The 17,457-nt window shown below is 38.6% G+C and overlaps 1 protein-coding gene across 1 annotated transcript in view; it reads left to right on the forward strand.

Moving 5' to 3' along the window:
- Positions 1 to 17,457, forward strand: part of PAPPA (pappalysin 1) — a 267,563-nt gene that overhangs the window by 239,126 nt on the left and 10,980 nt on the right. The window contains exons 19-21 of the mRNA XM_051979518.1: positions 3,408 to 3,517; positions 8,532 to 8,603; positions 17,099 to 17,197. Coding sequence (XP_051835478.1) covers positions 3,408 to 3,517; positions 8,532 to 8,603; positions 17,099 to 17,197 — 281 coding nt within the window. The remainder of the gene's footprint in view (positions 1 to 3,407; positions 3,518 to 8,531; positions 8,604 to 17,098; positions 17,198 to 17,457) is intronic.

Genomic DNA, 17,457 nt, shown 5'->3' on the forward strand with positions numbered 1-17,457 from the left:
ACAACAGCAGCAATGTTCACAGTTTCCCTCACAGGCATTTTATGAAGAAAATATTTTGTACATACTTAATTGTTCTAGAAATAGGAGTTGTTATGATGTTCAACATTATTATAGTTTCTTGCCCCATTTGGCATTTTCTTTCTCAAAGAAAGAAAAGAAAAATATTTACATGATGTTCAACATTTCATTTTTTTTAAACTGCTCCTCTCCACCCCTTTTCCCTGCTCAAATAATTTTTTTAAATGATCTAAAAACCTGAGAAGCAGGAGGCAGAGAAAGCCTCATTTCCCTCCTGCCCCACACTATTTCCTTTGGCCTTGGACTCGGTTCTTATGGATCTGAAATCTTCAGCCCAAATCTATTTGCCAAAGAGCTCATTGGTGCCTGGTGCAGGGTGAATCTGATCTAAGGTCACCTTGGACTCCATCCAAGAGTCCAAGAGAGAAGCGTTTCCTAAAGGACCCAGGGCACCTCATTATAAGCCATCCTCAAGCAGGAGAAGGCCCCACAGCACGGCCCCTCGGGGCCAGCGGCAGCGTAATATTGAGGCTCCAGTGAATTTCAAAACTGTCGTAAGTCATCAGAAAACTGCTGCCGTTCATTCTCTAGGGGAGGAGAGGCAGGAACCTGGATGAGATCACCACTCTGTAATGATGCCAATTACTACTCATATATCAAAACAATGCAGACCTGTTCCTAAAGCAGAAATAGCTAACTGGGACGGGAGGAGGGAGGAGAGGGAGGGGAGGGAAGGGGAGCTGAAGGGAGAGAGAATGCATGTAAATATATCTGCAGGCGCAGGACTGGTACCACATCTAATTTGACAATGTTTTTTACCCTTGAGATAAGATGACCTTTGTTTACCTCTAAGAGGCTGCCTCTTTTTTAAAAGAACAGAAGTCATAACCCCCTAATTCTCATCTCAGGAATCTGTCTGCCTTGGAAAATCTCCCTTAGAACTGGGATCTTAATAAGGCACAAACCCTGAATAGTCTATGCTTGCAGTATGTTTTCCTTTTTTATTTTCTTAAGATCCTTCCTCTTGACCTTCCTTTTTTTCTCTTCTCTCATTTCACTTAGGACATCACTCTCCCCCTTGCTTCTAATCCTCTATCTTTTTCTATGCCCCACTGCTTTCTGTTTCCTTATTTTCCAACTTTTCTTCCATTTTTTTAATCCCTGTACAATTACATGCAAGGCTTTAAGTTCATATTCTCAGACCACCAATGGTCCAAGTTGGAAGAGACTTTAGAGACCTTTTTGTATAATGTACCCATTTTACAGGCAGCTAGGTGTCACAGTGCCAGGTCTAGAGGAAGGAAGGATAGCCTTTAGCTATGAGACCTTCCATGAGTCACTTAACCCTCTTTGCCTCAGTTTCTCCATCTATAGAATCAGGTGAAGAAGGGAATGCCAAACCACTGCAATATGGCGTGGAGTCATAAAGTGTTAGACCCTTCATGTGTCTAGAAGTGAACAACTACTGAACAATAATAACTCCTTTTAAAGATGAGGAAACTGAGGCACAGAGGCTCTCTCAGGGTCATACAGCTAGACTTGAAACCAGGACGTCTGACTCTTAGTCAATGCTTTCTTCTGCTATATCACACTACCTCTCAAAGCCAACACACACACACACACACACACACACACACACACACAAAACACACACAAAACAAACCAAAAAAAAAACCCTATGATACAACAGCATAATAGAGAGGACCTTCTCATCTGGAAGCACCTACAAAATAAACATCCTATGGAGAAGAGCTGTACTCTATTTGTTACCTTTTCCAGCCTGCCAACAGGCTATCTTAGCTTTGTTCTGTTTAGGCCAATATATGCTAGTCAATATTACTAGAAAGAATAGCACAGGGAGTGATAAGCTCTGTGTCTTGTCTTTTATCTAATCATTAACTGGTTGTTTGACCCTGGACTTATATTTCCATCTCTTTTCTATAACGAGGGGTTTGAACTAGGTAACTTCAGTTCTTAAATTTCTGTCATAGGGTCCCTTCTAGTTCTTACATTGTACAATCCAGTAGAAAGAATTCTCTGCCCTCTCTATATCTCCAACCATATCTACACAAATGTGATGGATCTTTTATAGAAGTTGATAAACATTTTTCCCTCACCCCATCTTCAGAGAGTGGATCAATAGAGAATGAATTTAGGCTATAAATGGATCTGATAATGAGGAATGTCAAACATTTGAATGAGCAGTTGAAGTAGGGATTTAAATACATCAGGTGTCATCCCTGTTGGGTGTGATTGTGTCCCAAGGGCAGAGAGACAGTTAACTAATCTCTCCCAAGAGGCTAAATTCTATGATACTTTGCCCACCATGAAGGATGATTCTCTAAGAGATACAGGCTTGATGTTAGGGATGAGAGGACTGAAAAATTATTCTACATGAGAATGAGAAGAAGGAGTTGCACAGGAGTAGTATGGAGAAGAGAAAATTTAGTATGGACGTGATACTGATTTCGAGGTTTTGAAGTGCTGTCCTGAAGAAGGATTATATTTGTTGTATTTGACTCCAGTGCTAAAACCGCTTATTAATAGATGTTCCAAAAAGGCATATTTGTTTTTGTTGTTGTTTTTTCAGTTATCTCTTACTCTTCATGATCCCATTTGGTGTTTTTTGGATTTTTTTTTTTTTTTTGGCAAAGATATTGGAGTGTTTTGTTCTTTTCTTCTTCAACTAATTTTACAGATGAGGAAACTGAGGCAAACAGGGTGAAGTGATTTGCCTAGCCTCACACAGCTGGCAAGTGTCAGAAGCAGGATTTGAACATATGAAGATAAATACAGACCTGATGTTCTATCCACTGTGCCACGTAGCACCACTAGTCAGATTACAATCAATCGATAAAATTTTGATTCAGTGTAAAGGAGGAAAAAAATCTCAACTATTAGATCTGTCCAAAAGTATGATGGGATGTCTAAGTATGGATCCCCACACACACACACACACACCTCAGAGATCTTCAAACCAAATCTGAATGACCCTTTTCTGGACAAGCGTTTTCTTCCTGCTGCTCTGTGCGAGACTGGAGACTCTGTACCATTCCCCCTACTCCCTCCCCCCAGCCTTGTCCCCCCTGGGGCATTCGGTTCATACAGCAACCCATTTGTTCTACTTGGAGATCCCACAAGAAAAGTGTCTTTGATCATCATGCTCATGCTGTGGGCGTGGTGGTCAGAACCCTTGTGGGGTGGAGCCATAAGGTTCATCTCCCCATGGAGTGGTAAAGGGCCCTGTTGTGGCTCACCACAGGAATTGCGCTGCCAGAAAGAAAGGGGAGCCTATGTGCGCTTTCGTGATGACTGATGAGATGGCAGGAGATCTAACCTGCTCCTTTCTGCTGCTTCTTCTCTTCTCTTCTGCCCGGTCGGCTGTTCAGGAGCAGAGTGTGCCACCTCATGCCTGGACCATAACAGTGAATCCATCATTCTGCCCATAAACATGACCCTGCGAGACATCCCCCACTGGATGAACCCTACACGAGTGGAGGTGAGTGGCTCTCAGCTCCTAACCTTCTCCACCCCTTGGCTTCCGGGGTTCATTAGCAGAAAGCTAGACCTGGAGCTTAGCTGCCTGAGCAGAAGAAGAATGAAATGAGAAATTATATGCTTATACTTAGTGAGATGGCTTGGGGCATTATAAAGAGCACTAGCCTGGGAGTCCTGGAGCCTACTAGTCTGTGCTTTTTCCTTCTCTGATGAAGGATCTAACATTCTATACTCTGTATTCTAATATCTAATATTCTAATATCTATGTTCTAAATTCCCTTCCAGCCCTAAAGTTCTATGTTTAAACATTCAATTTTCTGAAGTTTCTTCCAATTCTAACATTCTGGGTCTTAAGGTCTAAGGTCTCTTTTAGCTCATAAGAGCTATTTATTCTTTGATTCTCTATAAACTTTTAGAAGGCAAAAAAATGTCTACATTAAAAAAATAACATTTATCACAGTACATACCATAGGGCTGGGTGCAGAGTAGTACCTGTTGATTTGACATAGTCCCTGACAAAGAGAAAATCTTGGGGAAAGGGCTTATGCCTCTGCCCTTCACGAGGATTCAGCCTTTGGAGCTTCCAAGTATTCCCTCCCTTGAGTAACTCAGTCCAGGCCCAAGGAGCTGAGACAAGGCTGCTCATCTACCAGTATCCCTCCCTCTAAGCTCTAAGCTCGTATCTACAGGGATCCAAGCTAAAGAGCTGCAGGAGGATGCCATGGGATTTGGGCCTTTGCCTTCCAAGTCTGCAATAAGGAAATGGAGTGGGCATGGGGGCCTATGGTTTCATGTTCTCATTCATACTCACTTTTTTTTCTGGCTCTAATGTGAGGGTGTGAGCCTCTGGCATGGGAACGGCTTTCTGCCCAATGCAGATTCTCCTTGTGGATAGACAGAAAACCCGATACAGAAGGTGTCCCATTTCTCAAACAAGCTGAGGTGACTAATTCAGATGCCTTACTCAGCACATCCTCTACTGGCCTAGGCATTTTCCCCCTCTCCTCGATAATGCTCCTCTTTTTTCCCTTCTCTCTTCCAGTTTCATTTTCCCCCCACGTAACTGACTTCCTTCTTTACCATTTCTCTCTCCCCATCCTGACTTCTTTTATCATCGTGCTATATAAACGTGCATGTGAGCTCCCAAACAAACACAGAGCTTCTCATTACTGTACACTGAAGCTAATCTTTGATCTCTCTTCCCATTCTCATTGCGCCATGTACCTGAAACTTAAATGTCTTTGTGTCCCCATTCCCCTTACTTCATTATTCTGCATATACACACAGATACACACAAGTGTGTCTGTGTGTGTACACTGAGTGCATATACAGCCAGCATTTCCTGAAGTAGCCTTTCTCCTCCCCCTCCCAGAATGGAACAATAACTTCCTAGTCCCATGAGTGTCTCCTTCAGTCCAGACTCTGATTATGTTACTGACCAGGCCAGGCCTGTGTCAGCTTCCTTGGAAATCCTGCCCTCCCCCTCCCCAACCCTTATCTCTACCAAATGGGCCCCTCTTGGAGCTCTAGGAATTAAAGAGATTTGTTGTAATTTTAGAACAAAATAAAACCAAGGCTTTGAAAGCCTTGAGTTTTACCCCCTCTACCCCAGCCCCCACCCAGTTCTCAGGGTCTGCCCTTCTTTATTGATACCAGTGTTCACAGGGAGTTGTAATGAGTTTTAGACCTCCATGGGTCCCTGGGGGCCTCATTAGCCAGAAGGAAGAAAAAAAAGTGGTAGAAAAGGGGGTTGGGGGGAGGAGGGTGAGAGAGGAGATTGATGATTTCCAGGAATACAAGGGAAAATATGGGTCTGTACTGTGCCCTTGCCTCCCCTGTGATGAGAATATAGAACTAGGGCCATTTCCAGTCCAAAGTGTTGCTTAGACTATCCCAGGGCCAAATTATTCTACTATTAGAGGGTAAGGCTAGAATCTCAGAATATGAGCACAATGGCAAATTAGGAGATGAATTTCTCTCTAATTGCTTCGAGTTGGTATAGTTCTAAAAGTGAGAAAAAGCTTGTGGGGACAGATATTGTAGAGAGAAGACTAACCCAGGTTCTAGTTTTACTGTCTAGTCAGCTAAGCTGGTAACCTTAAGCAAATTAGCTCATTTCTCTAGGCTATAGGTTCATTAATCACCACTTCCATGGCCCTCAATTTTTCTCATCTATAAAATGAAGAAACTAGACTAATTAGACCTGATGGCTCATTTCAGTTTCAATGGTTTGTATCCTACATTCTAAAATGTTTTCTTCTATATCCCCTTGTAGTTTGGATATTCTATGTACTAATATCCCTTCTAATTTTAACTTAAGATTCCATTGTCCTATTTTAATAGTGACTCCAGCATTCAGTATCTGGGTAGCTTTGCTATTTTGACTTAGCAGATTAGAAATCATCAAGCCTGCCCTGACTCCCAAGCAATATGTTTGTGTTTCAGTTTCATACAAGTTTGTAGTTCCAATGATCTCATATCTGTGATACCAGCTAAATAGGATTTTCTTATCTCAAGAAATAAAAATGCCCATGTAGTTTCATTCATTCTTTCCTTCACTTAATGTCAGTCAATAAATGTTTATTGAACATCTTTGATGTTATCTCTGCTAGAGAATGTGGTAAGAATTTATAAGACACAGTCCCTGCCCTCGAGAAGTCTACAATTCAATGGGAGATACTAGACATAATCACCTTAAAAGATATAAGCCAGACAATGAATTAATGACAGAACTGAAACTAGAGTCTGGAGTCTCCTTCCTTCCAGCTCAGTTATCTTTCTCTCCCTCTACCTCAATTTCCCTTGTTTCAATCTGGGACCTAATTTTCCTTGTTCCTGAATTATCTGCTTCCGTTGGTTCAGCTTCTTCCACACACTTGTTTTCAAGAAATAAATAAAAAGTGTTGGGGGACAGTTCACAGGAGAGAGGGCATGGGTGAGGTGTTCTCTCCTGCTTTAATGCCTAGGGCAATAAACAGAAGTGTTCTTGCTGCCTCTGGTGGTATTCCAGATGTCTGTCTACAGCACCAAGAGCGTAGCTGACTAGCTGACGTTTGAGGGGCCTGCTCTGTGGTCTACTTTGCTCGTGGGATAAACAACCCAGCCTTCCCTTCTTAGCTTCCCACCCTTTCTCCATCTGTCCCCTTTCCCGTTTTCCCCCTGCACACAGACGGGCCCTGTAGTGAGACAGGTGGGGCACATAGAGCCTGAGTAATAGTGGAAAATCCAAGAGTGTCGGAAAGATAAACAGCCCCATCTAGATAGTATAAAAGTCCTTTTTCTGAACCCACGTCAGGTAAACCTCAAATGACAGAAACTGTAAAAACACACTGGAGTTCTCTTGCAGACGGATTAAATTAGCCCTCAAATAAACAGGGGGAGGGGAAGGGGCCATCAAGTCCCCACTTGATATTAATCCCTGTGTTTTTTGAAGTCTTGAACTATTAGCAAATGCCCCCTTCTAGCCCCTACAAGCACTTGTCCTGAAATGTGATTAATGTCCCATGATTGTTTTGTATAGAGTGAAAGTAGGCAATTTTCCCCAAGACCTTTTGATTTAGAGGAAAGAAATTGGCATTGGCATTGGAATCATGAGAATAAAAAAATTCAGAAAAAAGAGGAGAGGTCCTAGGTTGTTGATTTTACTACAGCAATTTGAGAAATAGAATTCAGAGTCAGATAAGACCTTAGAGATGCTCTAGTTAACCCTCATCTTTTTTTTTTTTTTAACTGAAGCCTAGTAATTTGTAGGATGATAAGGGTTCCTGAGAGGCTATCAAATCTGCCTCATTTTACTGAAAAGGAAACCAAGACTAGAGAGACTTGCCTAAAGTGACACAGATAGTAAGAATTTAGTTTTGAAAGATCTAATTTCAATATACTTTCCACTGATATAACTTAGAAGAGTTTGGGATTTTCTTTTTTTTTTTTTGACATTTTTTATTATTAATAATCTTTTAAGATGATGCACAATATAGAGTACTGCAAATAACATCAGACTTGTTACATGATTTTGCTCATTTTTTTTTCCTATTCTTTTGAGATTTTCAACCTCAGTATGTGTGTGAGGAGTATAGTAGGATTTAGACTATATAGGATTATGAGGGTGGTAATGAGGATAGGGATTAAATTTGTGACAATTAATTTAGAGAACTCAGAGTCAGTCAGTCAAAAAGCGTTTATTCAGTACTTAGTATATAACAGACATCATTATATACCAAAATTCAAGGACACAAGTAGTCCCTGATCTCAAGGAACTTACATTCTAATAGGGGAGACCATAATTAAATATACAAGATGTATATGGAGTAAATGGAAGATAATCTGAGAGGGCAAGCTATTAGTAGTTGAAGGCAATGTAGCACAGTGGTTAGAGAGCTAGCTCCAAAAATAGGAAGACCTGAATTCAGATGCCTTTCAAATACACGCATGTACATACATGCACATATATGTAAGCATGTGTCTGTCTCCGTGTGTGTTGATATGTATGTGTTAGCATATATGTATGGAATATTGTGTGTACACACACATACATATGCCCTCCTACAGCTGTAATGCACACACATGTACACATGCTGTTATTACTACTATCATTATTACTACTACTACTTATTTTCCATTAACTCCAAACCATTCAGCATGTTGAGGTAAACTTGTTGGGCAACAGTACAGGATCTCTTAGAAAACATTTCTGATTCTGTTTCTGTATTACTTACTGTTTGAGCCTTGGGTTAAAAAAAGAAAAAAAAAAAACATCTTTCTCTCTCTCCTGGGCTGCCCTCACTTTTGTGACTGAAATATAGAATTATGACACATTGGGTGAACCACAAATATTAGTTTAATCTTAAGATTTGTGTTATTGCAAGTGTCTGGGCTAATGCATCAAGTAAATGCCAGGAGGGAGACGAGGCTTCCAAGAGAAGGTCAGGAGGTTGAAAATGGTCCAGTCACACAGACGGGCACCTCATTTGAATTGTCTTGTGTTTCTCCCTTTCTCTCTGTCCCGTTCCTTTCAGAGAGTCGTCTGCACTGCTGGGCTCAAGTGGTATCCTCATCCATCTCTGATTCACTGTGTCAAAGGCTGTGAGGTAGGTATCTCAGAAAACTCTCTCTCTGACTTTCCAAACAGAGATATCCCTAAAAAAAAGCAGGGGATTTGGAGTCAAGCTATCCAGATTTGAATTCCAGATCAGCCATTTGCTCCCTGTGCGACCTTGGGCAAAAATAACTACCATTTACATAGTACTTTCAGGTCTATAAATGTCTCATCTTATCCTTATAGCTCCAGAAGGTAGGTGCTGTTATTATGCCTCTTTACAGATGAGAAAATTGAGGCAGACAGAAATTAAGTGATTATCTAGGATCACAAAGCTAGTAAGCATTTGAGGAAATATTTGAATCTGAGTTTTCCTCATTCCAGGTCCAAGTTCTATATAATCCTCCATCCTATTGCCCCTTTTAACTAGTTATAAATCATTTAATTTCTTTTGTTGCTTTTTCATAAAATAAGTAAGTTAGAATGGATGGTTTTTGGGTTCTTTCCAATTTGATTGCTATGATCTAATCACCTATCTTCACATGAGGGGAGATTCCCAGACTTGTGTCTTTTCAAGTATTTGCAACGCTCTCATGTTGAAAAAAGAAATCAATTTAATCTGTGCAACTGCAGAATGAAGAATTAATGCCAATGAATGGAAGCAACAGGGAAGCATATCCTGGCTCAATTTAAAGAATATTTGAACATCTAGAGCTATACAGTAGTAGATAGGTTGTTTTATGGAGTAAGGAAATTCCTACCACTATTCATACTCAAGCAGAATTTGAAGGACTCCCTTTGAAGGGAGGGTAGTATTAGTAGAACTAGTACAGGTTCTCGTGACCTCCAAAACCTATTGCCAAACCTAAGATTTCCTGATTCTACTCTGACTCCTCTGGATTCTTAAGGTATAAAAGTTAAATGTTCATAGTATATCTGTCCTAATAATTGTTTATTTTGTTAATCCCCTTTGAAGACATTTCAATGAAGGATGAATATTTTATTTCAGAGGGTATAAACCTTGATGGGAAAAGATTTCTGAAAGGAAAATGGAGGTTGTTTGGTTATTTGGATGATCTCATTAATTGAACACAATTAGATGCAATTCTTTTTTTTCTGGGATGATGAGATAGGAGACTTGACAACTTTAAAAGGATTGATCAGGAGAACTATCTCTGGTCTATTAATTTTTGTCACGAAATAGGAACAGAGATACTTTTTTAAAAATCAAATTGATCCCCATCTCATTTCAAAAAGTCACTCTAAGCACCTGTAACTGGATGGTTGATCCAGCCACCCTGGGTATGTTGATGTCCTCAATTGTCTAGGAGACAAGTTTCTGATGATAATCTGCAAAACCTCAATCAAATTGGAAACGAGGGAAGGTGTAATTCTTCTATAACTTTCAAGAAATAAGATGATTAAAACTATTCCCTCAACAGACAGATGTAGATGTTGACCTGAGCTTCTACCAGGAGAGATTATTGAGCTAACAGTGTAAGAAGAGATGCCAATTTTTTCAAGGGAGAACTCATTTTTCAAAAATATCATCTCTACCTTGGTACCCTTGGTACCAGACACAGAATGACTGTTTCCAAACCCTTACAAAGTACATTAGTCTACAAATCCTTGTGTAACTTCTGGTTAACATCTCTGAAGGCTGACAAACTCTCATAATACCATGTTTCATAGTTCTTTAATGTATATAATGACTCATCAAGATAAACAACCATGAGTCAAGTTTTACCTCTTCCAAAGCTTTCTTTTGGCCAATTCTAGCCTTTTTTTGTTATTTGGTTAATGAACTCTTTATTAGGAAGGGATGGTATGAGGCTCTTTTTGGAGGAGTACTTACCCCTAGAGATTACCAAAAGACCATATTCAAATGTCCACCCTATACTATCAAAAAAAAAAAAAAATCATAGAGGATGCTTCTGAATTCCACAGTTCTAATGGAGGGAAAGTTTACTAGATATGGATTCAGAGGCAGTTTTGTATAGAGGCCAGAGGAATGGACTTATATTTAGTAGAACCAGTGTCTAAAACCAGTCTCAGCTACTTAATAAATAAACTAGCCTTTCTAGGCTTCATATCTCATTTGTAAAGTGGAAAGAACATAACAACATGGACCACTAACTTTATAGGGTTTTGTGAGGAAACTTTTTTGTAAAGCTTAAATCCAATGTTAATATAGTATCATCAATATGATAAATGTTTCTAAAGGCCTTTTTAGCTCAAAACTCTGAGATGAAATAAAAACATACATAACTGCATTCTCCAGGAAGACACCATGTGATATCTTAGGAGCAAAGCCTGGATATACAACTTCTGTCATCATTTTTTGTACATCCCTTTCACTGGTTCTGCTATCTATCCACTGTGATACAGAAAAGAAATTAACCAGGCAAAGAGTCACCTGGTATCTCTTTCAACAACTATGACTAGTCCAGCATTTTAGGAAAAAGCCAGTTATCCAAATGCTTTGTATTATTTTTTTTTCAATTTCACATGTATTGTTCCTTTTCCTGTCACCCCCTTGCTAAAGAGACGGCTGAATCAGCAGTTTAGTTGGACAATTCGACAGCAGAATTCAATCTCTCCTTTGACTCAGCACTAGTAGCCTCAGGGAGGCCCTCACCTGACCATGCTCTGATTGTTATCTCCCTGGCACACGGATAAGAGATTACTGCTCTTTTCCTCCCCCATCCTGATGACATGTGCTAAGGACAGTGGTGGCTGTCCACAGCTCCTGAGAGACAAAGTGAGCAGGAAAATAAGAGCAGCTGAGGCCCCTGTTTCAATAGATCCTAACAGACCAGTTTGGAATTACTGGAGTCTGTTTTTTTTTTTTAATTTTTTAAAGGTTATCCTACATCTCTTGACCAGTGTCCCTAAACAGCTTTAAAATTTTCAACTTTTCTGATTGAAAGCTAAGTAACCCACACTTCACAAATGCAAGGCTGGGTGGGTATAGTTATAACGGCAGAGGCTTGCTTGAAAAAATTATGATAGTGTTTTAATTCCTTTTAAGAAGGAATAAGTTGGGAACAGTCCCTACTATGCCCTAGTCAGACCACATTGAGAATATTATGTTCAGTTTTGGGTGCCACATTTTAGAAAAGGCATTTTAAAACTGGAACACAGTCTAGGGGAAGACAGCTAAGATGGGAAAAGTTCTTGAGTTTATGATGAATGGGGATTGGTTAAAGGAACTGAGGATGTATTCCCCAAAGATATAAGAATACTTTCAGAGGTTCTCCCTCTTCTCCCCAATTCCAAACTTCAAATCACCTCTTCTATTTTCTTCTTTACTACAATCTCTAAATTTAGCAGAGGTGCCTGCTTCTTCTTGCTGAGACCAATCTCTACTTGTGATTTGATTTACATCCCCTCTCTTTTCTTCTAGAAGCTTACTCTTCATTCATTACTTACTCTCACTTTTCTTGGCTTTTCTTTATTTTATTTTCTTTATTTTTTTAATCAATAAGAATATAATTTCTCTTCTTTATGTCACTTGTTCCTCACTGGGGAAAAAAAAGTAATCATTATAACAACATGAATTTTAAATCAAAATGATTCTCATATTTTCCATGTCCCAAAATCTGTTTTATTCTACATATTAATTCAAAACCTCTCTTTTAAAAGGCAGAAGTCTTATGGAATAATGTTTAATTGCAGTTTTTAAATATTTCAAAGTTATTTGTTTTTACAGTGTTGCCATTATAGTTTAAATTGTTCTCATGGTTCTGCATCAGTTCATAAAAATCTTCTCAAGTTTCTCCAAAATCTTCCTGTGTCATTTTTCATAGCATAATAGTATTTTATTCCATCCCATTCCATTTTTATTCCAACCCAATACCATGATGTATACATCTATTCCTTTAGCTGATGGACATCCCCTTAATTTTCATTTATTTGCCACCATATTTTTTGCATACCTGCCAAATTGGTATTTCTAAAATATAATTATATAATCCTCTTGTTTAAAAGATTATTGATTGACCACTTCCCCCACCCCTCATCCCCCCTGCCCAAACAGCAGGGGGATGGCAGAAACATGAATGAAGAAGATTGATGCAAAAGAAGCTAAAAAGGATTGGTCAGTGAGGTAAAAAGGCAATCATAACAAGTAGTATCACAAAAACCTAGCTTCAGTGATTTCTTATTACTTCAATATAAGCTTCTCTTTTACCTGCAAAATCCTTTACTGTTTGGCTCTACCTTATTTTTCCTGGGTGATAATGCTTTATTTCCCTTCACATTCTCTTTATTGATTTATTATTAACTTATTGATCCCCATCCATGTCATTTCATCTTGCAACTCAGGACCTTTTCACAAGCTATCCCCCTTGTCTAAAATGTTTTCCCTGTTCATCTTAGATTCATCTTAGACCCTTGGAAAGCCTAGCTGACTTCAGTGATCAGCTCAAATACCACATTCTCTATGAGTCCCTTTCTTTACCTGGAAATTAAGGAACTAGTTATTTCTAGTTCATTTTACTTCAGTTGAGTTGGATTTTCCCTCCAGTATAAATATATTCTTAGATACTTTATTTGACATACATAAAGCAAATCTGGAAACGACTAATAAGTTGTAATGAAAGGAGGAATAGTTGACTAAAATTTTCACATAGCAATGGCAGGGCATGGTGTCATAAAATACCAAATATGAAGAAACATGGAACTGGATGAAGCAATGCAATTTTATTTCCTCTCTTTTAATGATATATTTTGTTTTGCTATATCATGTAAAACTTCATTATGCCTGACATGTTTGTTTTATACACACACACACCTCTCTTTGGATTCCTTGGCATTGAATGGCTAAATTTACATTTTTAAAAGTTGCACTTTTTCTGAAAGAATTAACACAACATTTTTCCCATCAAGTTTGGCCTTCATTGTCATTTATCAATGTCATTTGTAAAACTGATTCCTCACTGGTATCAGAATATAAATCCAAAATAGTATTGTGAGAAAAAAAAGTATTTAAAAAAAAAAGACCAGATTTTGAGTCTGAGCCCCTCTGCTACTTATTAATTCGTTTGACTGTAAGCAAGTCACAACTTTTCTAAGTCTCAATTTCCTTATCTGTAAATTGGAAATAAGAGTAAACCATACAGTTACCTGGCTCATAGGGGTATTGTGCAGAAAATACACGAATCACAGAATCAGAACTGAAAAAGATTCATCTCTCCCAACCTTATTTTATAGGGAAGGGAACTGAGACACATAAAGAGGTTGATTTATCCAAAATTATATTAGTAGTAAGTGGCAAAACAAATATTAAAAATCTAGGTTCTCTAATTCTAAATCTAACCATCTACTACATGTTGTTTTGTAAATGGTCAAGTATTATAAAAATTATGATGGCTATTACTATAAAATAATCTTTTACCAAACCATCTCCTTTCATTCCCAGGATAGGTCCCGGCATGCAACTCTTTTGGTTCCTTAATATATGTTAGGCCATAATCTAGAAGCAGTCCCCTTAGGGGAAAAGGGAACTGAAGCCCTTATTGATTGGCTCTGGTGCATCTGGTATAATATAAACTTAATAATGCAATCATCGAGTAATTCTCCTGTCATTCAGTCACACACACACACTCACATAGCTCTAGGGTCTGAATAGTTTCTTAGCTCATCCTTCCTTAGAGAGATTGCTGGGGGAAAGGTCAATCCTTGTTCTTCCTTTAGACACCAAGAAGAATGTAGTGAAAAGAGACCTGGTAGTAGTAGGTCCGGGGAGATTTGGGGGAGGAAAAAGTGGGGTCAACAAGGTTAATGAGAGCCTAGCCATTTCATGAAAACCCACAGAGAGATTTCAAATACAGTCATAAGAACCAAGGCTACCTCTTTAGATGAGCTCACTCTAAACATTAGAACAGGAAGGTAATCTCAAAGAACCCAGAATGTTAAAGCTGATGTTAGTACTGAAAACATAGAATATTAGAGCTGGAATAGACCTCAGTCCATAAAGAAATATTAGAATTGGGAGGGATTCAAGTACATGGAATGTTAGAGGTAGAAGGGATCTTATAACACAGACTATTAAAACACAGGACTAGAAGTCTGGGGAAGTGGGGGTAGGGCAGGGAAGAAGCATTTATAGAGCATCTTCCAGGTGCCAGGTACTGTGCTAAGTGCTTTACAAATATTGCCTTATTTGTTCCTCACCCTTTAGGAGAGGTGTTATTATTATCATTCTCATTTTATAGTTGAGGGAATTGAGGCAGATGGAGTTAAAGTAACTTACTTGGATACACATAGACAGTTAAGATCTGAAGTCAAATTTCAACATAGATTTTTCTGGCTTCAGGTTTAGTTCTTTATCCCCTAGCACTCTGAAGTCTAGTGTAGGAAGGGACTTCAAAGGTCATTTAGTCCATCTCCTTCACTTTACACAGGAGGACTCTGAGACCCATGGAGGCTATGTGATCTTCCCAAAATTACACACACACACACAAAAATCAGAGTGTAGGATGTAAGTCCATGTCCTTTGATTCCAAGGCCATTTTTTTTTTCTCCATAGTACCATATACTTCCTCTATAATGTCAAGGGTAGGACAAATAGGGTGATATATAGCAAAGATTCTTAATTTGGGATTTATGAGCTTAATTTTTTTTAATAATAACATTTCAATATTCCTAAAATAATCCTATGTATTTTATGTATTTAAAAATATTATTTTGAAAAGTAGATAAACACACGCACACACATACTCTTAATTTTCACTTATTTGCCACTATATATTTTGTATGTCTGCCAAACTGATAATTTCTAAAACACTGAGATAACTATATAATTCCCCTGCTTAAAGGATTATTAATTGACCCCAAAATAGCAAGGCGGGGGGTGGTACAAACATGGAAAGAACATTTGGTTATGGAGACAAAAACATGCATGGATTCAAATTCTATCTATGACGGTATTTGTAACCTTGCTTGAGTGTTATCTTCTATGTTACAAAGGGGATTGCACTAGAAAACATTGGAGGTTTCAAATTCTGAATATATCAAACCCTGAAAAATAGAATTTCAGCACAGTTAAAGTTTAGGAACTTTGGAGATTAAATCCAATCCAACTATCTTGTTTTATATTTGAGGAAACTGAGGCTCAAAGTGAAGTCTTTAGACTATATATCAGTAGAGATATATGCAAAGATCGTAAGGTCATAGCTTTAGAACTTAAAGGGACCTCACCTGTCATCTAGTCTAAAATACTGAGAAAACTTAAGACACTGAAGATTGATGTGGTTCAGATTACACAAGAAATAAACTCAGAAGTGGGATTTGAACCTAGGCCTCTGCCTCCTGAGTCAGTGCTCTCAGATATTTATCTTCCCTTTCATTTTCTTATTCCACTTACAGGGAGGCAGCAGGTAGCTGCTGTATTATCAGACTCTTCTTTCAATTAGATGCAGTTTCTCTGTATTTCACTTTTTATTCAGTGAATTTTTATTATACTTCCATTTTTCTTGACAACCTAGGAGGAATCTGCAAAATAACAAATCATATCTCTGCAGAGTTTTAAGTTTTAAAAAAAAAAATTATTCACAACAATCTTGTCAACCAAAGAAATAAATTGTTATTCTTAACTATGTTTTCAGGATAAGAAAATTGACACTCAGAGAGGTAAAATGATTTGCCCAAAGTCACTTAGGTAGGTGATATATGTTACTAGGAGTTAAACTCAGGTTTCCTAATCTAAGTCCTAGGATGTCCCAAAAATTCCTCACTTATCTCTGGGAAAGGACAGTCATTTATTTAATTTAGCCCCTAATCTTTCTGACTGACAATTCAAAGGCAGATTTACTAATATTCTTCAGATATAATTTGTTGAGCTATAAAATCTCTCAGCTATTATTGAGTTACTGATCTCTGCTGGTTACTGATCTCTCCTGTCTTTGACTTTCCCAGTTGCCCTGACATTACTAACCTGATAGCAAAAGCTTCTACTTGGAATAGATTCCTATATACATACCACTTAAGAAAACAAAATCCAAAGCAGATAAATAGGAAGAACAGACAGATGCAGGAGGCTGAACTTTCAAGAGTGCTGCAAGCTTTCCCACTACCTTCTCCCACTGTTTCCCTGGGATCTTAAGAATGAATCATTCCACTTCCTTCTTTCACTTTGGTTTTCCTTCCTCTACCCACTTACATCTAGATGTTTTCTAGTCCACTTATTCAACCAAAAAGATCTAGAAGTCCCCTTCAGGATATCCTCTGGGAGCTGTCCTGCCCCATAATTAGTAGGTAACCCTTTAAGAGTCTCAGCTCCCTGTTAATGATAGAGGTGGAATATCTGAGAAAGGACATTATACACACAAGGGAAGAAGGAATCAATTATTTTCAGTTCTTGAACTGACTGGGAATCTTGGCCCAGGTACCTTACGAGTTTATCTTGATTTGAGGAATCTTAGGCCCTCCAGTAGTTAAGAAAGAAGGCGATAGCTCACGACAAGGCGATGCTCTGGTATGGCTGTCCAAGTCAGCCTGCACTGCCTTTAAGACCCTTTTCATTTTTTGTCTTCCTTTCAACAGCCTTTCATGGGAGATAACTACTGTGATGCCATCAACAACCGAGCCTTCTGCAACTATGATGGGGGCGATTGTTGTGCCTCTACAGTTAAGACAAAAAAAGTAAGTAAGGGCTATTTCTCCTTGGAGGAACCACTCCCCAAATCCCTTGCTTATAACCCAAAGTGCTCCTATGTGCCTCATTCCTGGGGCTCAGGAATGAATCCAGTTAGGGAAGCTCTCTAATTTGCTGCTTCTAATCTATTCTGAGATGGTAAAAAAGGATTGTATATTAAGTAAGACTTAACAGACTTTAGGTGAGGAGCATTCCTATGAAATAAAATATATGGGGTTTGTTGGGGCTTTGTGATGTCTGTCTTGGT

This window comes from Antechinus flavipes, chromosome 2, assembly GCF_016432865.1.
Source record: "Antechinus flavipes isolate AdamAnt ecotype Samford, QLD, Australia chromosome 2, AdamAnt_v2, whole genome shotgun sequence".
Lineage (NCBI taxonomy): Eukaryota > Metazoa > Chordata > Mammalia > Dasyuromorphia > Dasyuridae > Antechinus > Antechinus flavipes.